Below are 21305 nucleotides of genomic sequence, written 5' to 3' on the forward strand. Positions count from 1 at the left end.
ACAGCAGGCCATGGTGGTTAGAACACTACTAAAGAAGGTCCCTCAAGCTTTTTTTAATTCCTAGAGGAACATGTGTGCAGAACTTCACTACATGAACACATATTCACAACTGTACCTGATCTGTCACGTTTGTATTGGGAGTACTTGATGGCTCTTGTATAAGTGTCTTGCTGTGCTTTTTCTGCACAGCCGGCATAAGTGTCATACTTTAGAGCACCAGGTAGAGAGGAGGCTTCTACTTTGATGCAAAACAGATTTGAAATAAGTAAAAGATTTTCAATTGAACATAGGCTTTTAAAAATGTTACCTATTCATTCTTGCAGCAGTTTTAGACTATTCATCATGCTTTGCCATGCTTTTAGGGTGTATGTTTAGAATTTTAATCCCTGAAACAAGGGTTGAGACCTTGAATGATAACCTACCACCCATTTGTGGTGGAACTGAAGACACGAGATTCATTGAATATATCTCAAAGTGTATTCTAGCTCATTTTCTTTCCGAATGAACCAAAAAAGGACAAAGGTGGTGGAACTTGCTCTATCACAGATGGAGTGATATTTTGGGGGCAACAAATTGGAACCTTCTAGAAAGGTTTTGTTAAAATTTTATTTCACCTTTTGAATATGTGAAAATGTGTTGCTGATGAGGCCTATGAGGGCACGTATAAAAAAAACCTTCATTTTTGCTCCATTCATTGTATAAGCCACACAAGTAAAGTTCCCAAATTGTAGCCCTACAGAGGATGAAGACTGGCTATTGAATTCTTTGCCACCTATCATGAGACTTGACAGAACCTCAGTGGTGCTAGCAATAATTAAAGGGGGCAGGGACGAAAATGCAGTCCTGGGCACCTTGAATTGTTAGATGTAAGAGATTTGCCAACTAACTCATTGATAATGTTATTTTGATTTGCCTTTGAAGGTAAAATTCTAGGTACTTAAAAAATCCTACAAGGGTACCTGGGTGGCTCAGCCAGTCGAGTGTCCAACTTTGGCTCAGGTCATGATCTCACGGTTCATGAATTCAAGCCCCGCGTCGGGCTCTGTGTTGACAGCTCAGAGCCTGGAACCTTCTTTGGATTCTGTGTTTCCCTGTCTCTCTGCTCCTCCCCCACTCATACTCTGTCTGTCTCTCTCTCAAAAATAAATTAAAATACTTTTTAAATGTTTAAAAAAAACCCGTACAGTTCTGCAAAGTTTTAGTATAAAGTCATTGAAAAACAACAACATATCTCATAGGCCTGGCACTCCTAGCATTTTAATGTCCCCTTTCTGGCTACCTTTAAAAGGAAGCCATGAAACATCCCAAAAAGGATTAGAAGCACTTAAAGTGAACTTAGCAGTTAGCCTAAGCTCAGATTTTATATTAACTTTTCTATATTGTGTTAAATATTAATTTCTACTCTACAACTAGAGGACACAAATAATTTTTCTTAATTTGTATTATACTAGTTAAATATACTAGTTAAATAACTAGTATTATACTAGTTAAATAAACTTAAATATATTAGTTTAAATATACTTAAATATACTAGTTAAATATACTAATCCTAAGAACTTTTTAAAAAGTGTTTGCTTATTTTTGAGAGCGAGAAAGAGAATCTCAAACAGGTTCTGCACTGTCAGCACAGAGCCTGATGCAGGACTCGAACTCAGCAACTGTGAGATCATGACCTGAGCCGAAATCAACAAGAGTTGGGTAGTTAACCCACTGAGCTACCCAGGTGCCCCTAATCCTCATAACTTGTGTTAAGCATATTTCTGTTTTATATTTATTTAACCCTCATTAAAAAAAAATCCCATTAGAGATTTTAAAAGATTAAAGATAAAATATCCTTTTTATTTTACGATTTTTTTAATGTTTATTTTGAGAGAGAAAGAGGGAGAGAGAGAATCCTAAGCAGGCTCCATGTTGTCAGTACAGAGCCTGACACAGAGCTTGATCCCACCAACCGGGAGATCATGACCTGAGCTGAAATCAAGAATTGGATGCTTAACTGAGTGAGCCACCCAGGCACCCCTATTTTGCAGTTTTTAATAAGATGGAGTCAAGAATCATTCAGTCATTACTTGTGACTTTTAGAAATGTGGACATTCACACCTTAAGTTTTTATTATAAATTTAGTGACATTTAATAGAGAAGATATTAGTGCCCCTAAGCTCAGAAATTGAAGACTTACGGAGCTAGAAATACCTCTCATACAGCTCTCTCATTTTATAGATGAAGAATCTGAGTTTTACAGAGCCTAAGGTTTTCGTTCAGGGTAACACACAGTTAATAGCATATAAAGACTAAAGCCCGAGGCACCTGGGTGACTCTGGGTTGAGCATCTGACTCAATTTCAGCTCGGGTCATGATCCCAGGGTTGTGGGTTCGACCTCATTGGGCTTTGTGCTGAATGTGGACCCTGCTTACGACTCTCTCTCTCCCCCTCTGTCCCTTGTCCCCACTCTCACGCTCTCACTCTCTTTAAAAAAAAAAAAAAAGACATGACTAAAACCCAAGTCTCCTGGTTCCTGCTTCAGTATTTTAGGTGTTTTTCATGTTTGTTATCCGTCTGTGAATTGAGACTGCTGCTGTAGAGCAAGCCAAATATGCGAAAGAAACAACCATTTTCTCCATAGAGTTTCTGTTTGTGAGAGGGACCAGGGTAGTTTTAAATTCTCACTATAAAAGAACTTTAAAAGACTCTCTGACACTACGGTTCTCTCTCCTCCTCTTTGACACCAGGGTTCATACTCTGGTATCTTTAGTGATACTGTATTCCTGTTCGTCTCTTCCTTTTTACCTTCTTTGGAACATCTCTGGGCCTTTTGAGTTCTGGCTACCCTTATTTTATGTGGGCTCTGATGCCTCTGGAATCATGCAAAACAAACCTAATCCTTCTTGTAATAGCCCTTCACATTTGTGAAATCTGATCTCTTTCCCCATCTTAAAAACACTCCAGAAACTTCACCTTTCCCGCACCATCACCACCCTCTGCTTAACCCTGGTGTTTTAATTCCTTTTTGTTATGAAGTATCCAGAGGGGACCATACTGTAGCCAGCTTAGAGTGTATTGGGACTATCACCTTCCTTGTTCAGAAGTCTTTATTGTATCAATATGGCCTGAGGTCAGGGGATTTTCTTAGCTCCATCTTACTGTTGATTTAGTGAGTCAGTCATAAGTAATGCTAAATCACATCCTTTCTCTCCCCACTCCCTACCCCTTGGGTTTTTGCATATGTTGGTTTTGGAACCCAAGACTAAACTTTACAATTATCCTTTTTCAGTTTCATGGAAGTGATTTTGGCCCCTCATATTCCATACTTAGAAGAGTCCATTTCAGCATAGAGTGGCTCTCTCCTCAAAGCATATCTTCGGGGGAATAACAACAGAATACTGATTTTTACCAAGTGATGTTTTCTTTCAAGAAGTCCTCTTGGAAGTTTGTAACATGTACTTACTCAACGAATTCGAACATTGTTCAAGACTCTTGCTACTTCTTTTTTCTTTGCTACCTAAATGTACCATTGCCCCTGCTTGAAAACTCTGCTCTTGGTGTGCCGGGGTGGCTCAGTCGGTTGAGCATCCAACTTTGGCTCAGGTCATGTTCTCATGGTTCATGAGTTCTCGCTCCACCCTTCCCCCACTCCCACTCTCTCAAAAATAAACATTAAAAAAAATACATTTCCTATTTTAAAAAAAGTGTGCTGTCTACACCTATAAAATTATCAGTGAGTTTTTACTCATATATTACAGTTTGTATGTCTGGAGTTGTTATTTTTCCTAAAAATTCCTGTGCATTATAGGGTGTATGTCCCAGTCTTTGGACCAAATGATACATATTAAAACAGTACAGAAATATAGAAATTGTCACAGGTGTGTTTTAAGCATTTTAATTAAGATTATAGTATTGTTAAACTAGACTGTCTTTGACCTTTAAATACAGACCCATTTAATTTCTGATTGAGCTGAATCCCATTACAGCTTTCCATTAGAGTCCCTGAATTCCCACTCATCCTCCTTTGTTCACAAACTAAGAGAGCTGCAGCTGCAGCTTTTCAGCAGAGAAGAGGCTCCATGTTAAATATAGCCTGACCTACTGCTGTGGTGAAAACTGACACTGACACTTGCAGGCTCTGTGCAATAACTTGCTGATCCTAAATGTAGGGCAATTACTAACTTGACTGTAAACAGGAACTCCAGACATGACCTCAGATACTGCAGTTCAGTATATAAGTGATAAGCAGAAGTGCCTACTTTTGAGTAGCAAGGGAATGATAAACACAAGATTAAGGATGGGGAAAGCAAGAGGCTGATGTGAGAGCAGAGGTAAATATTGTCAGTGTTCTTTTCTACCTGTTGGATATTAATTTCACTGCTGTTTATTGTATTTAAGTAAAATGAAATAAAGCCATACATAGCCAATGGTGAGAATGGGCCACAAATGAGGTATTTAATCACTTTGGGGCACTGAGGCAAAAGGGAGGTAGGATGTACTGAACTTTCTCCTTTAATTTTTTTTTTTAACGTTTATTTGTTTTTGAGACAGAGACAGAGCATGAACAGGGGAGGGTCAGAGAGAGAGGGAGACACAGAATCCAGGGCAGGCTCCAGGCTCCGAGCTGTCAGCACGGATCCCGATGCGGGGCTTGAACTCACAGACTGCGAGATCATGACCTGAGCCGAAGTAGGACGCTTAACTGACTGAGCCACCCAGGTGCCCCTGAACTTTCTCCTTTAACTGGGACTCTGGATAACTCATGAGTCCTTGTGTAGGAAGCATGCATGTACTCCTGAACATCAAACATATTTATGATGAATAATTCCAGAGGTAGGAAAGTTCCATAAATAATGCCCAGGTAGGCTTTGGATAGTGGCTCATACAGAACAGACCATGCTGGGGATTCAGGACCTTAGACATAGCAACTCTTAGACATATGATAAGAAAGTTTAATTTCAGAACCAATGAAGCAACTGCAAGCATTTGAGATCTTTTATTTATTTATTTTTTTTCATATTTATTTTTTTTTGAGAGACAGAGACAGAGCATAAGTGGAAGAGGGGCAGAGAGAGAAGGAGACACAGAATCCAAAGCAGGTTCCAGGCTCCGAGAGCTGTCAGCACAGAGCCCGACGCAGGGCTCAAACCCACAAACCGTGAGATCATGACCTTAGCCTAAGTTGGACGCTCAACCGACTGAGCCACCCAGGTGCCCCAGAAAAGATCTTTTATTTCTTATGTCAAGTGTGTCTGTATATCTCCATAGACACAAATTAACTGTACTCCATTTGAACAAAAATTTTTCTTTGAATCAACTTGACACAAATTTGTACATAAACTAGGAAAAACCCAAGAGAGGCTACCACTAAATAACTGGCATATATCACAGCATATCAAAAGACTTCAAAAGGGTGCCTGCCTGGGTGGCTCAGTCAGTTGAGCACCTGACTCTTGATTTCAGCTCATATCGTTATCCCAGGGTCATGGGATCTAGCCCCAAGTGGGGCTCTGTGTTGAGTGTGGAGCCTGCTTAAGACTCACTCTCTCCCTCTCTCCCTCCCTCAAACCCCCTCCCTCTGCCCCTCTCCCCTGCTCACACACACACACTCTCTCTCTCTCTCTCTCAAATAAAAAATAAAAAAGCCTTCAAAAGGAGTTAACTTTAAGAACTATATTTAGGGGTGCCTGGGTGGCTCAGTCGGTTAAGCGTCTGACTTTGGCTCAGGTCATGATCCCACAGTTAGTGGGTTTGAGCCCCGCATCAGGCTCTGTGCTGACAGCTCAGAGCCTGGAGTCTGTTTGAGATTCTGTGTCTCCCTCTCTCTTTGCCCCTCCCCTGTTCACACTCTGTCTCTGTCTCAAGAATAAATAAACATTAAAAAAAAAAACTATATCTAAAAATAATTAATGAGGGACATCTGGGTGGCTCAGTCAAAGTATCTGACTTTGGCTCAGGGCATGATTTCATGGTTCGTGAGTTCAAGCCCTGCATCGGGCTCTCTACTGTCAGCACAGAGCCTGCATTAGATCCTCTGTCCTCCTCTCTCTGTGTCCCTCCCCCACTTGGGCTTTCGTTCTTTTTCAAAAATAAATACACTTTAAAAAATGAATTATGGTTACTATTTCTTGATAATCATTTTTTGAGCTCTTTGGTAGTATAGTAGTAGCTCATTAGTTCTTCCCAACAATTTATGAAAAGTGAATTATTAGCTTTATTTTTAGAGATGTGGCTCAGAAAGCTTAACTATTTTCCCATTGTTATATGGCCACAAACACTGAGACTGGCATTTGAATCCAAGTCTGCCTGAAATTTAGATTGTCTCAAATGTTCAGTGGTTTCTGAAATAGCTATGATTGATTATAATCTCAACCTTTATAAACACAATAAATAGTAACTCTTGGGGCACCTGGGTGGCTCAGTCAGTTGATCAGTTGAGTGTCTGACTTTGGGTCAAATCATGATCTTGTGGTTTGTGAATTCAAGCCCCACATGGGGTTTGCTGCTGTCAGCACAGAGTCTGCTTCAGATCCTCTGTCCCCCTCTCTCTGCCCCTCCCCCACTTGCACTCCTGTGCACATGCGCGCTCTCTTTCTCTCAAAAATAAACATTCAAAAACAAAAAATTGTAACTTCCTTGTGTCTTCCATGTGTAAGATACAAAACCAGTGTCTAAAAATGTGTTATGTTTTAAAATTTATATCTTGTTTTTGAGTTCCTTTGGAGATGGATCATTCACAAAGAGAAAAATATTTTAAGTGAAAGAAATAATTTTAGGCTGACCAGTTCAGCTTTTTATGGTTTGGTGGGAATTGATAGTTCTGTGGCTTTGTGTGACAGGGTTAACCTCTTGCCATGGATCTTAGCTTTTGATAAAACATAGATTAAATATACTCAAACAGCTTTTCTCTGTTTGAAGATATCTGATTTTAAAAAGGTTTTTTTTGTTTGTTTGTTTGTTTTTTGTTTTTTGTTTTTTTTACATTACCTACCGTTAGCCTGTCTATCTGGTCAGGAAGAAAAGTATGAAACTCTTTAAGTTCTGGTGGAAGATAGGATAGGGTTGAGAGTGTTGGGTACAGGCAATCTAGCTTTACATCTATAAGAATCATAATAAATTAAGTCCCTTATAATCATATTGTGTATTTAAAAGCATCTGTAGATGGTTTTATGTAGAATGGGAGTTTTAGGGTGCCTGGGTGGCTCAGTCGTTAAGCATATGACTTTGGCTTTGGTCACGATGTCACAGTTCATGAGTTCGAATCCCACATTGGGTGAGCATGAGCCCCGCTTCGGGTGAGCTCAAGTCCCATATCATGTGAACACGACCCCGTGAGCCCTGCTTCTCTCTCTCTCTCTCTCTCTCTCTCTCTCTCTCTGCCCCTTCCTCACTTGGGCGCATTCTCTCTCTCTCTCTCTGTCTCTGTCTCTGTCTCTCTCTCTCTCTCTCTCTCTCTCAAAAAAAAAAAAAAATGCTAAAGGTACTACAAAGTACATAGTGAAAATTCTCTCTCCTAGGTACCTAATTGTCCTCTGTATGGACAGTTGGGTTACCAATTGCTTGGCTGTCATCAAAGGGGTATTTTATGCATTCGTAAGCAATTGTGTACATTTTTTCCTTATTTTTACTAGTATAGTATGTATATTGTTCAGCATTTTGCTTTTCCTATATGTTGACTCTTGGACATTTTTCAGAACTGTACTTTTATCTATTTAATAAGTATAATAAATAATTTTTTACAAATTTCATTTCTTACCTTTTTATAGACATCTGTGTATGTTTGTATATATGATAAATTCCTAGAAGTGTTTTGAGAAAGATTGCCAGGTTGTCTTTCATAAAAATTTTACCAATTTATAGGGCACCTAGGTGGCTCAATTGGTTAAGCGTCCAACTCTTGGTTTCGGCTCAGGTCATGATCTCACAGTTTCGTGAGTTCAAGCCCTGAGTCAGGCTCTGTGCTGGCAGCATGGAGCCTGCTTGGGATTCTCTTTCCCTCTCTCTTTCTGTTCCTTCCCCACTTGCACTGTCTTCGTCTCTCTCAGATAAATAAAACTTTTAAAAAAATGTGGCACGTCACTTAAAAAAATTTTTTTTACATTGCCACTGTTATTGTAAGAGAGTATCTTCACCAGCACATTCTGCTGTCAGACATCTTATTTGCCAGTGGGATAAGTGGAAAATAGTTTCTTGATACAGTTTTTTTTTAGTTTAAGTAAGAGAGAGCGCGCACACAAGTGTGCACAAGTGGGGGAGGGGCAGACAGCGAGGGAGAGTTAGACTCCTAAGCAGGCTCTGTGCAGAGCCTGATGTGGGGCTCGATCTCACCAACTGTGAGATAGTGGCCTGAGCCAAAATTGAGAGTCGGATGTTACCCCACTAAGCCACCCTGGTACCTGCTTCTCAGTATAATTTTAGTTTACACTTCATTTAGGAGTAAGATTTGTGTACCTTCTCATGTGCTTAAGAGAAAATCTTTGTCACAAATCTGTGATCTCTGATAGTATTTATTTACTTTTCTATTTGATTATTAATCCTTTCTTACTCACTTATAGAATATAGAAGCTCTTTATGTCTTAGGTTCCTTACCTCATTGAGCTAGGAGTTGACAAAAGTTTTTCCCCAAGGTAACATGAATTCTTTACATAAAGAATTTTTTTTGCATTTATATAACTTATAAATCATTTGTCTCCCATAGCTTCTATGATGTTGTAAATCTTTAATTGATCAGGAATTTATTTTGGTGGAATGTCTGAGAAATTGATCCTGGTTAGAAAAAAGACTGTAGGGAAGCAAGGGCAGCAACAAGGAGGCCAGGTAAAATGCTGTTGTAGTAATCTAGGCCAGAAATAATGTTTTAGACTGGTGGTAAAATAAGGGGTCTTCAAATGGTCTGATTTTGGATGTATTTTAAAGACAAAGCCAATAGCATTTCCTGACAGATTCCATATAAAGTATGAGAGAAAAAGTTAAAGATGATACCAAGGGTTGTTTTGTTTTGTTTTGTTTCTGAGAAACTGGAAAGATGGAGTTGCCATCACCTGGTATGGGGAAGGCTATAGATGAAGCAAGCTTTGGAGAAAGATCAGGTGTTCAGTTTTGGTTGTGTTGCGTTTAAGATACTTGTTGAACATTCAAGTAGAGAAATCAAGTACTCAGTTGGATGAATGAGTCTAGAGTTTGGAAGTGAGTTTTAGACTAAAGATACAAATTTGAGAGTTGAGGGCATGCAGATGGTATTTGAAGCCATGACACTAGATGAGGTCACTAAGTGATAAGTTACTTGTCTTGCTTTTATCAATCTAAGTATATTATAATTGTGTTTCTTTATAATGTTGTAGAGTGACTGCACATACCTTTCAGGAGATTCTACCTTCTTTGAGTAAATAAGTAAACAGATTCACAGAGATTAAATGACTTCCTTTGAGTCACCATTACTGTAAAGGATGAAACTAGCATTCCAAAGCCTTTATTTTTACATGCCCACCAGGCCATGGCCTTGTTTGTATAAACCAGAAATGTCTATATATTGATTAGGTGGGTAAAGAAAGCAGCTTAGTCAAGTGGAGAGGCAGCTTGGACAAGTAGGAAATTTTACTCATCTTTCCACAAACATATTTCAGGATTTGTAAATATTTATTTATTTAATGTTTATTTATTTTTGAGAGAGAGAGTGCATGTGAGCAGGGGAGAAGCAGAGAGCAAGGAAGACAGAGGATCCCGATGCAGGCTGTCCACTCACATCAGAGAACCCGATGTGCGACTTGAACTCACGAACTGTGAGATCATAACCTGAGCTGAAGTCAGATGCTTAACCCAGGCACCCCAGGATTTGTAAATAGTTAACTTGTTAAAACTTTGAGATGAAAAGGAACAAATTCTGTATTCCAGATTTTAAAATGATAAGAGGAAGTTATATCTGTCAGGTCTTGCTTTGAGTTAATGGTTAGAGCTGTGAAAACCTAATTCAGTCTTTTCATACAGTGTTTTCCTATGAGAAAACCCAAGATTTGTGTTTGAAATTTTTTTTAATGTGGTAAACTGTACATAACCAAAAATTTAGCATTTTAAGTGTACAGGTCGGTAGCATTAAGTACGTTCACAGTATGATGTAACTGTCACCACTATCTTGAGAACTTTTGCCTCACTCTAAACAACAGTTCTGTACCCATTAAGCAGTTCTCCCCACCTCTCATTCTCCCCACCTCCAGCCTGTGGTAACTTCTGCTTTCTGTTTCTATGACTTTACCTGCTCAAGGTATCTCATGTAAATAGTGGAATCATACAACTTTTGTCCTTTTAATGTTTGGCTTATTTCACTTGGCATAATGTATCCACAGTTCAGCCATGTTGTAAGCATATATCAGAATTTCTTTCCTTTTTATGAATAAATAATATTAACATTTTATGTATAATCACATACGTTTATCCACTCATCTGTTGAAAGACATTCGTCTCTACCTTTTGACTGTTGTGAATAACTCTGCTGTGAACATTGGTGTGCAAGTATCTCTTTGAATCTCTTTTCAATTCTTTTGGGTACTTAGGAGTGGAATTGTTGGGTTATATGGAAATTCTTTGTTCAACTTTTTGAGAAATTGGTGTTTTTCCCACAGTGGTTGCACCATTTTACATTTACAGTGTATTGAGGGTTCAAATTGCTCTACATCCTTGCCAGCACTTACTAATTTCCGTTTTAAAATAATAATAGCCATACTGAATGGATATTAAGTGGTATCTCTTTCTGATTTTGATTTGTATTTCCCTAGTAACTAATGATGCTAGGCACCTTTTCATAAGCTTTTCTTTCTTTCTTTCTTTCTTTCTTTCTTTCTTTCTTTCTTTCTTTCTTTCTTTCTTCTTTTTTTTCCTTCTCATGGTCTTTTCTTGTTTAACCATTTCTATTTGTTCTCTGGGAAAACAGTCAAATCTCATTTTCTCATTGTTTTTTTGTTGTTGAGTTGTAGGAGTTCTTGATACATTTTGGATACTCATCTCTTACTTGATGTATTATTTACAAAAATTTTCTCCCACTCTTTGCGCTCTCTCTTCACTCTCTTTTTATTTTTTTTAAGATTTTTAAAAAAATTTTTAATCTCTACACCTAGTTTGGGGCTTGAACTCACAACCCAGAGATCAAGAGCCGCACTGTGCTCTACTGACTAAGCCAACTAAGTGCCCCTCTCTCTACTCATGATAGTGTCCTTTGAGGTTTTTAATTTTGATGAAGTCCTCGTAATCTATGTTTTCTTTTATTGCCAGTGCTTTTAGAGTTCTATTTAAATTTCCAGGGTCATGAAGATTTATTTACCCCATGTTTTCTTCTTCTAAGAGTTTTATAATTTTATTATTATTTTTAAAAAATTATTACTTTAATAATTATAAGTATTTATTGTTTTTATTATATATTTTATTATTATTTTATTATATATTTTATTTTTAAATTTATTATTGTTTATTTTATTATTATTTATTATTTTAATGATCCGGATGCAATGTTTAAAAAATTTTTTAATGTTTGAGAGACAGCATGTGAGCAGGGGAGGGGCAGAGAGAGAGAGAGAGAAGGAGAGAGAATTTCAAGCATGCTCCACACTGTCAGTGGAGAAGCCAAGGTGGGGCTCAATCTCATGAACCATGAGATCATGACTTGAGCTGAAATCAAGTCGGACCCTCAACCAGCTGAGCCACCCGGATGCCCCAAAAGTTTTATATTAGTTCTTAAGTCTCTGATCTATTTTGAGTTAACTTTGTATATGGAGTGAAATAGGAGTCCAGCTTCCATTCTTTTACATGTGGATATCCAGTGGAAACATGTATTGTGTGTTAAAAAGACTGCCTTTTCCCCATTGAATGTTTGAAAATGAATTGAGCATATATTGTGAGGATTTGTTTCTGGCCTCTCTGTTCCTTTGGTGTGTACATAGGTCCTTATGCCAGTATCATGTTGTTTTGATTACTGTACCTTTGTAGTAAGTTTTGAAATCAGGAAATGAGACCCTTCTATCTTTGTTCTTATTTTCAAAACTGTTTTGGCTCTTCTTGGTTCTTTGAGATTCCATATGAATTTCTGGATTGGTTTTTCTATTTCTGTAAAGATGGTATTGTGATTTTGTTAGGAATTGCTAACAAATTGAATCTGTACTTGGAACAACAAATTGAATCTGAATATTGGGTAATATTATCATCTTAAAAATATTAGTCTCCCAATCCACGAACATGGGATGTTTTCCAGTTATTTAGAAACCTTAATTTCTTCCACCAATGTTTAGTTTTCAGTGTACAAATCCTATTCCTCCTTGGCTAATTCCTAAATATTTTATTCTTTTTGATGTTATTGTAAATGGAATTGATTTTTAAATTTCCTTCTTGGTTGTTCATTGAAAGTGTATAGAATACAACTCAATATTGTCTGTTGATTTTATATCCTGTAACTACTGACTTAGTTTATTAATGCTAATATTTTTTATATGTTGATTCTTTCAAGTTTTCTATGCGTAAGATCACGTCATTTGTGAACAGAGATAATTTTACCTCTTCCTTTCCAATTTGTATGCCTTTAAAAAATTTCTTTAGCCTAATTGCTCTGGCTGGAAATTCTAGTATTGTTTTGAATTGAAGTGGCAAAAGTGGACATCCTTATCATGTTCTTAATCTCAGGGAAAAAACTTTCAGTCTTTCACCACTGAGTATGATGTGTCATGTATGGCCTTTTTATCATGTGGAGGAAATTCCCTTCTAGTCCTAGTTTATTGGGTATTTTTTTATCTTGAAAGTGAATTGAATTTTGTCAGATGCTTCTTCTGTGTCAATTGAGATCATCTGTAATGTTTTATCCTTCATTCTAATACGTAGTAAATTACATTTGTTGCCTTGCATATCCTGAACCATCTTTGTATTCTGAGAATAAATCTCACTTGGCCTTGATGTATAGTACTTTTTTTTTTTTTTAATTTATATCCAAATTAGTTAGTATATAGTTTAGCAATGATTTCAGGAGTAGATTCCTTAATGCCCCTTGCCCACCCCCCCTCCCACAACTCCTCTAGTAACCCTCTGTTTGTTCTCCATATTTAAGAGTCTCTTCTGTTTTGTCCCCTCCCTGTTTTTATATTATTTTTGCTTCCCTTCCCTTATGTTCATCTGTTCTGTGTCTTAAAGTCCTCATATGAATGAAGTGGTAGGATATTTGTCTTTCTCTGTCTGACTAATTTTGCTTAGCATAAGACCCTCTAGTTCCATCCACGTAGTTGCAAACGGCAAGATTTCATCCTTTTTGATAGCTGAGTAATACTCCATTATATATATACCACATCTTCTTTATCCATTCATCCATCGATGGGACATTTGGGCTCCTTCCATACTTTGGCTATTGTTGATAGTGCTGCTATTGACATTGGGGTGCATGTGTCCCTTGGAAACAGCATACCTGTATCCCTTGGATAAATACTTAGTAGTGCAGTTGCTGGGTCGTAGGGTAGTTCTATTTTTAAGTTTTTGAGGAACCTCCATACTGTTTTCCAGAGTGGCTATACCAGCTTGTATTCCCACCAGGAATGCAAGAGATCCTATTTCTCCGCATCCTCGCCAACATCTGTTGTTGACTGAGTTGTTAATGTTAGCTTTTCTGACAGGTGTGAGGTGGTATTTCATGTGGTTTCGATTTGTATTTCCCTGATGATGAGTGATGTTGAGCATTTTTTCATGTGTTGGTTGGCCATCTGGATGTTTTTTTTGGAAAAGTGTCTATTCATGTCTTTCGCCCATTTCTTCACTGGATTATTTGTTTTGTGGGTGTTGAGTTTGATAAGTTCTTTATAGATTTTGGATACTAACCCTTTATCTGATAGGTCGTTTGCACGTATCTTCTCCCATTCTGTCGGTTGCCTTTTAGTTTTGCTGATTGTTTCCTTTGCTGTGCAGAAGCTTTTTATTTTGGTGAGGTCCCAATAGTTCATTTTTGCTATGTACTTTTAATATACTACTGAATTCGGTTTGTTAGTATTTGTTGAGGAATTTTGCATCTGTATTCATAGGGTGCATTGTGTAGTTTTCTTTACTTGTAGTGTCTTTGTCTAGCTTTGGCATCAGTAATGTTGACCTTGGAATGAGTAGGAAGTATTCCCTCTTCTTTAATCTTTTGGAAGAGTTTAAGAGAGGATTGATGCTAATTCTTCTTCAAGAGTTTTGTCAAAGTTTTTGTGATAGGAAAAAACGAATCAGGTATTTTTTGAATCTGTCAACAATGTTTCAAGAAATAGAAAGCTGTCTTAAGGACAGCTTTCCATAAGCACAGTATGAAACTACCATTGCATAAACCAACTCATAGAAGTCACTAGGATCTGTTGGCCTCTTAGCTTTGTTCCTGGGCTTCTTTCTTCTTATTTATGTGCTACTGTACCTTGAATCACATGGTCTATACCTTCATGTCTGTTTTGGAGGATTCAGTTGTGGAAATTGGGCATCCACAGAAAGGAGACTTTTGACTATACATATTCAGTCTCTAAAATACTTCACATGGGGCGCTTGGGTGGATTTTGGCTCGGGTCATGATCTCACAGTTTGTAAGTTTGAGCCCTGCATCACTCCCTCTGCTGCCAGCACAGAGCTGCTTCGGATCCTCCAACTCCCTTTCTGCCTCTTCCCTGTGTTCTCTCTCTCTCTCTCTCTCAAAAATAAACATTTTAAAAAATAAATAAAATATTTCACATATACTGTAATCCTTAAATCCCCTTTGAAAACTTGGTGAATGATCTCAAGTTTAGTAATAAGCTTAGGAAAATTTTGCCTGTAAACACGAAGAATTTCTGGCTTTTGTGTTTTGTTTTGACTTCTTAATTAAGGCTGCATTTTGCACAGATTGCCTCCTCCTTTATTTTACCTCCTTTATCAACCTAAGACAAGGGTATTGATTATTATTCACAGAGACTATATACAGATTCTCCTCTGCTAAGATAAAATAAGCATTCTTCTAGCGTCTAAAAGGTTAGGTGCTTTTGCTTGAGGTTGAGCAAACAAAGGCTAAAAATAAATCCTTAGAGGCCAAAGGAAGAGGCTTCTCATCCCTTGTGTTGGGGCTTTCTAACTGGCCATCTGAATGTCTCAGCCATTATCACAAAACTGACCAGTGGTGACTCTTCTTGACTACAGTGACTTTTAAACATTTTGGATAGCTTCCTACAGTAAGAAGTAAGTTTGGGGCACCTGGGTGGCTCAGTCATTTGAGTGTCTGACTTCAGCTCAGGTCATGATCTCACAATTCATGAGTTCGAGCCCCACGTCAGGCTTGGTGCCGTCAGAGCAGAGCCCACTTCAGATCCTCTGTCCTCTCTCTCTGCCCTTCCCCTGCTCATGCTCTCTCTCTCAAAAATAAACATTAAAAAAGTAAGTTTTATAGCATGACCTAGTACATAACAAACAAAAATATATATACAACTAACATGAAAGTCTCAAAGGCCAGTTATTTTTTTAAATTCTTTTTAATGTTTATTTATTTTTGAGAGAGAGAGAGGGGGGCAGAGCACAAGCAGGGGAGAGACAGAGGGAGGGAGACAGAATCTGAAGCAGGCTCCAGGCTGTTAGCACAGAGCCCAGCATGGGGCTCAAACCCACAAGCCATGAGATCATGACCTGGGCCAAAGTTTGATGCTTAACCAACTGAACCACCCAGGTGCCCCTCAAAGGCCAGTTCTTAACTCTTATTAAAGAAGATGCAGCCTACTATGGTCTGTTTTGTTCTATTTCTTTTTAAAAAGATACTGATCTCAACTTGCTGAATTGATTTCATAATCTTGCAAATAAATGTGCACTTTAGTTTTAAAAATATTCCTCCATGACCCCTAAATTTACCTGTGCATGAAGTTTTCAGGGCTTCTGCCCTTACACATTTTGATTCTATGGCCTAAAGTAGAACCCAGGAATTTCTGTTTTTATTAAGTGATAATTTTGATGTAGCCTTGGGCAAGTTATTTGGGAACTACTAATATCCAATATAATATAAACTATTTTGTTTAAAACTAAGTATGTCATATAAAATTGCAGAAAATGGGGCACCTGGCTTACTCATTCAGTAGAGTATGTGACTCTTCATCTTGGGGTCATGATTTCAAGACCCATGTTAGAGGTAGAGTTTGCTTAAAAAATAAATAAATAAAAATAAAATAAAATTGCTGAAACCATCATCATGACCTTTAAAATTATTGCCCTTTTAATTTTAGGAAATCAATCAGCCATTACCTAAATTCTCTAGACTCCAATATTCATATTATCTAATGTAATTTGGTGAGCCATTTTATGTAGTGATTGACAGACAAAGGATGATTAAATTCCTCTATCATAGAGAAAACAGGCTGGGCATGTAGTAGATTAAGTTACTTTCTGGTTTGTTCCATTCAGTAGTGATGTTGTCTTCTTTGACACAGACCAGTTTATGTCTGACTTGGAACACCAGCCATCAGGTTCAGCAGAGAAATGGCCTAACCACAGTGAGCTCTCATGTCCAGCTCCTTTCTGGAGAATCTAGAGGGTGAGTGTTGATTGAAATGTGTCATTGTTTTTATACCCAAGTCTGGTATTTGCATGCAGTGGCTGGATTTGCATGTGCTACAGAGGATGGGGTATACATGGGCATCTTGGTAGGTCCACTCATTATCTTTGGAGCTACACTTTGACTGCAAGACTCTGCTTTTTATTTAAAAAAAAAAAAAACTTTTTTTTTAACGTTTATTTATTTATTTTAAGAGAAAGAGTGAGAACTTGTGTAAGTGGGGGAGGGGCTGAGAGGGAGAGAGAATCCCAAGCAGGCTCTACGCTGTCAGGGCAGAGCCCGATCCCAGGAACTGTGAGATCATGACCTGAGCCAAAATCAAGAGTCAGATGTTTAACTGACTGAGCCACCCAGGGCCCCAAGGCTCTGCTTTTTATTTATTTATTTAATTTATTTTTGAGAGAGAGAACGTGAGCTGGGGAAGGGCAGAGAGAGAAGGGTACTGAGGATCCAAAGCAAGGTCCATGCTGACAGCAATGAGCCTGATGGAAGGCCTGAACCCATGAACCATGAGATAATGACCTGAGCCGAAGTTGGAGGCTCAACTGACCCACCCAGGCACCCCAAAACTACTTTATAAATCGAACCATATTCAGGCTTGTACACTAGTACTTATGAATTTAATCTGGTTTGAGTAGAAAGCAAGTGTTTAACTGAATTTATTAAATCAAAGCAGAGAAGCCCATCTGTAAGAATTCTATGGCTTGGGGGTGCCTAGGTGCCTCAGTTGGTTAAGCATCTGACTCTTGATTTCAGTTCAGGTCATAATCTCACAGTTCATGAAATCGAAGCCAGCATTAGGCTCTGTGCTGACAGTGCAGAGCCTGCTTGGGATTCTCTCTTTCTCCCTCTTTCTCCACCTCTCTTTCTCTTTCAAAATAAGTAAATAAACTTTAAAAAAAATTCTATGGCTTGGGTGCTGAGTAAACTTGGTGGTCAGTCAAGTGTATAAGTCTGCTCATCTCTGGTCAATCAAGTACTCTTAAGTTTTGACGTGAGACAGTTTGGAATGAAAATAAAGCAGGACATTTTATCCATGTGCCAGAGGAAACCTGGATCCTTTACCCTTGAGCCTCCCCTGTAGACCCATGTGTGCATTACTAATAATTCTTCTGGGACTCCACTTGGAAAGAATCCATATAAGTGAAGTCTGCATGAGGGAGGGGGCTGGGCCTCAGGCCACTCTACCTCAGCAACCCACCAGGAACACAACTCTCCCTCACTATCATGCAGCTCCTTTCTTTGAAGACTCTGAAAGCTTCTGAGGGGTGCCTGGGTGGCTGACTTTGTTTAAGTATCTGACTTCAGCTCAGGTCATGATCTCACGGCTCATGAGTTTGAACCCTGAGTTGGGCTCTGTGCTGACTGCTCAGAGCCTGGAGTCTGCTTCAGATTCTGTGTCTTCCTCTCTCTCTGCCTGCTCATGCTCACTCTCTTTCTCTTGAAAATAAATATTACGAAAAAGATTAAAAAATTTTTTTTTCAACATTTTTATTTATTTTTGAGAGACAGTGAGCAGAGGAGGGGCAGAGAGAGAGGGAGGCACAGAATCCAAAGCAGGCTCCAAGCTCCGACCTGTCAGCACAGAGCCCAGCATGGGGCTCAAACCCACCAAGTGTGAGATCATGACCTGAGCTGAAGTCGGACGCCCAACCAACTGAGCCACCCAGGCACCCATGAAAAAAAAATTTTTTTTTAATGTTTTTATTTATTTTTGAGACACAGAGAGTCAGAGCATGAGCAGGGGAGGGGCAGAGAGAGAGGGAGACACAGAATCTGAAACAGGCTCCAGGCTCTGAGCTGTCAGCACAGAGCCCAACGCGGGGCTTGAACTCACGGACTGTGAGATCATGACCTGAGCTGAAGTCGGACGCTTAACCGACTGAGCCACCCAGGTGCTTCCTGAAAATTTTTTCTAATTGAGAAATAGGATAAAGACTCTGAAAGCCACTGAGAACATATGTGATAGAAATTATAAATATATAAGTTGTAATTCTCAACATGCCATTTGAATTTAAATTTAATGAATTTAGATTTGGAAGAGAACTACCCAGATCTTTATATATGAGAAACTAAGCCTCCTGATTAGACAAGGCACCAGAACATTGGCTTCTCCCAGAAACTGAGCCTACCCTGGTCTCACATCACTCTTGTCTCTAGTCATGAGAGGAGTAGAAATAGCAACTAAATTCCTGCATCTGTCTGAGAGTTATAACCTGAAGGTTTTTTTTTTTTTAATTGAAGTATAGTTGACATATAATATTCTGTTACGTTTCAGTTGTCTATCACAGTGATTTGCTATTTTTTTTGTTACCATTTTATTTTTATTTTTATTTATTTATTTTTATTTTTTTTCAATATATGAAATTTATTGTCAAATTGGTTTCCATACAACACCCAGTTTGCTATTTTTATACATTACAAAATGATGCTTGTGATAAGGCTAGTTGCCACCTGTCACCATAAAAAGTTACTACAATATTATTGACTATATTTCCTGTGCTGTACATTACAACCCCATGACTTGTCTGTTTTATAGCTGGAAGATTAAGTAATTCACCCTAGTTATATCTCAGCTGAACCAAAGATTAAAGTTTGCTCTCTTTTAGAGGTTACCCCATAGCTCTTCCATGCATGAAGCAATAAGTAAGTTGGTCCTAGTGATCTTGGTAAGAAGCATTTCTGTGGAATGAGGGGATCAATGTATGACTAAGGGGTGAACAGGAAGTAAGAACATAGAAACAGCAGGCAGTGTAGATAACTCCTTTAAGATATTAAGCAATCATAGCACCTGGGGGTGGTTCAGTTGGTTAAGCATCTGACTTCAGCTCAGGTCATGGTCTCATAGTTTGCAAGTTCAAGTCCTGCATCAGGTGAACACAGGGCGTGCTTCAATTGGGGCCTGCTTTGGGTGAGTCCTGCTTCTGTCTCCCAGTCTTTTTCTCTGTCCCTCGTGGGATATTCTGTCTCTCTCTGTCTCTCTCTCTCTCCCTCTCTTCCCTTCCCCCCCTCCCCCGCTCCTCACTCACTTGTTCCCTCTCTAAACAAACAAAAAAGCTTTCTTTGCCAAGTCCTCCAAAAAAAAAAAAAAAAGTTAAGCAATGAAAGAAAAAAGTAGATATAGAGGGTTACATGGAGTCTAGGGTTTTTATTTGTTTGCTTGCTTGTTTAAGATAGACATACCATACTTCTCAATGTTGAGAAAGATCCAGAAGGGAAGGTAGGTAGATCAGTTGAAGAGCTGGAAGAGTGAAGAAAAATTCTTGGAGCATGTCTTGAAGAGGGAAGCATATAGCATCTGTAGCTCAGATGGTGAATGCGCCATGTAGATTTATGGCTTTGGAGCTCAGGTTAGGCCCCTGGAGGTTAGAAATTTGGGTGTCAGCAGTATGTATTTAGAAATGGACAGGGGGGCGCCTGGGTGGCTCAGTCGGTTGAGTGTCCGACTTCGGCCCACATCATGATCTCACTCACGGTCTGGTCCGTGAGTTCAAGCCCTGCATCGGGCTCTGTGCTGACAGCCTGGACCCTGGAGCCTGCTTCAGGTTCTGTGTCTCCCTCTCTCTCTGCCCCTCCCCCACTCATGCTCTGTCTCTCTCCTTCAAAAATAAATAAACATTAAAAAAATTTTTTTTAAAGTGGACAAGACTATTCACAGAAAATGTACAATGTGACAAAAAATAGGTATAAGGAAGGAATCTTCTTATAATCTTAAAATTCTTCTGAATCCAACATCTTAACGCAAAAAAGAAGTGGTTTTTGATTTGGGGGTTTTATTTTTTCACATTTCACTTTTTGCTGATACAAAAGGATACATGCTGATACTTGAATACACTTTTAGGTACCTGTGTAGTGTTTACTCAGCTGGAGATATATTGTTTTTCTTTGAATAATGTTTTGAGTTACAACCTTTTTTAGAGGAAAGGTCTGTATGACACTGAGTATAGCATCACACACATAAGAAATTTCCTAAAAAAGAAAGGACTCTCAGTAACAAGACTGATACCCCTCTAGTCAGGTTCATTGAAAACAAGTGTCATAATTTTCCTGTACTAGTATTAAAAGCTAGTGTGAAGGGGCGCCTGGGTGGCTAATCGGTTAAGTGTCCAACTCTTGATTTCAGCTCAGGTCACGATCTCACAGTCCATGAGGTTGACCCCCAAGTCAGGCTCTGCACTGGCAGTGCAGAACCTGCTTGGGATTCTCTCCCTCTCTCTCTACCCCTCCCCTGTTCATGTTGTCTGTTCTCTCTCAAAAACAAATATATAAACTTTTTTTTTTTAAAGCTAGTGTTAAAAGTAAAAGATCTCTTTTGATCTGTATATATATATTCAGGTTGTCCTGTGGTTGGAAATTGTCTAGTATTCAGGGTGAATTTTAAAATGACTTAGTTAAAAATTTGGTGTGATAAAGCTCAAACTGGTTATTTTGGTTCTTAAAATACTTAATTATTCTTTCTGTGTTACTTTATGGTGGTGAGTTTTATTTTTGTTAACAGTATAAGCTAGGTTACTATAATAGAGATTCCAAATACAGTGGCTTTACCACATTGGAAGTTTCTCTTACACCACAGGTTAATCCAGAGATAAGGATTCCTTTATTTCATTGTTCCTCTATTTCCTTAGTTATTGTCAGAGTAGAGTCACCACTTTGAAGCTAGAGGTAGGGGGAAAGGAAGGGAAGAGGTTATTGAGTCTGCAGTGAGTAGAATACACTTTTATTCACATTTCATTGGAAAAGAACAAATTATGTGGCCATACCTACCTATGAAAGGGA

The 21305-nt window shown here is 38.6% G+C and overlaps 1 protein-coding gene across 3 annotated transcripts in view; it reads left to right on the forward strand.

Annotated features, from left to right (window-relative positions):
- Window positions 1-21305, forward strand: part of NFATC3 (nuclear factor of activated T cells 3) — a 139667-nt gene that overhangs the window by 109973 nt on the left and 8389 nt on the right. The window contains exon 10 of one of the 3 annotated variants that reach the window (XM_043600898.1): window positions 16405-16508. The exons of the other annotated variants lie outside the window; for them this stretch is intronic. Within the exon in view, the coding sequence (XP_043456833.1) occupies window positions 16405-16505 (101 nt within the window). The 3' untranslated portion in view covers window positions 16506-16508. The remainder of the gene's footprint in view (window positions 1-16404; window positions 16509-21305) is intronic. 3 annotated transcript variants of the gene reach the window in all.

Source organism: Prionailurus bengalensis, chromosome E2, assembly GCF_016509475.1.
Source record: "Prionailurus bengalensis isolate Pbe53 chromosome E2, Fcat_Pben_1.1_paternal_pri, whole genome shotgun sequence".
Lineage (NCBI taxonomy): Eukaryota > Metazoa > Chordata > Mammalia > Carnivora > Felidae > Prionailurus > Prionailurus bengalensis.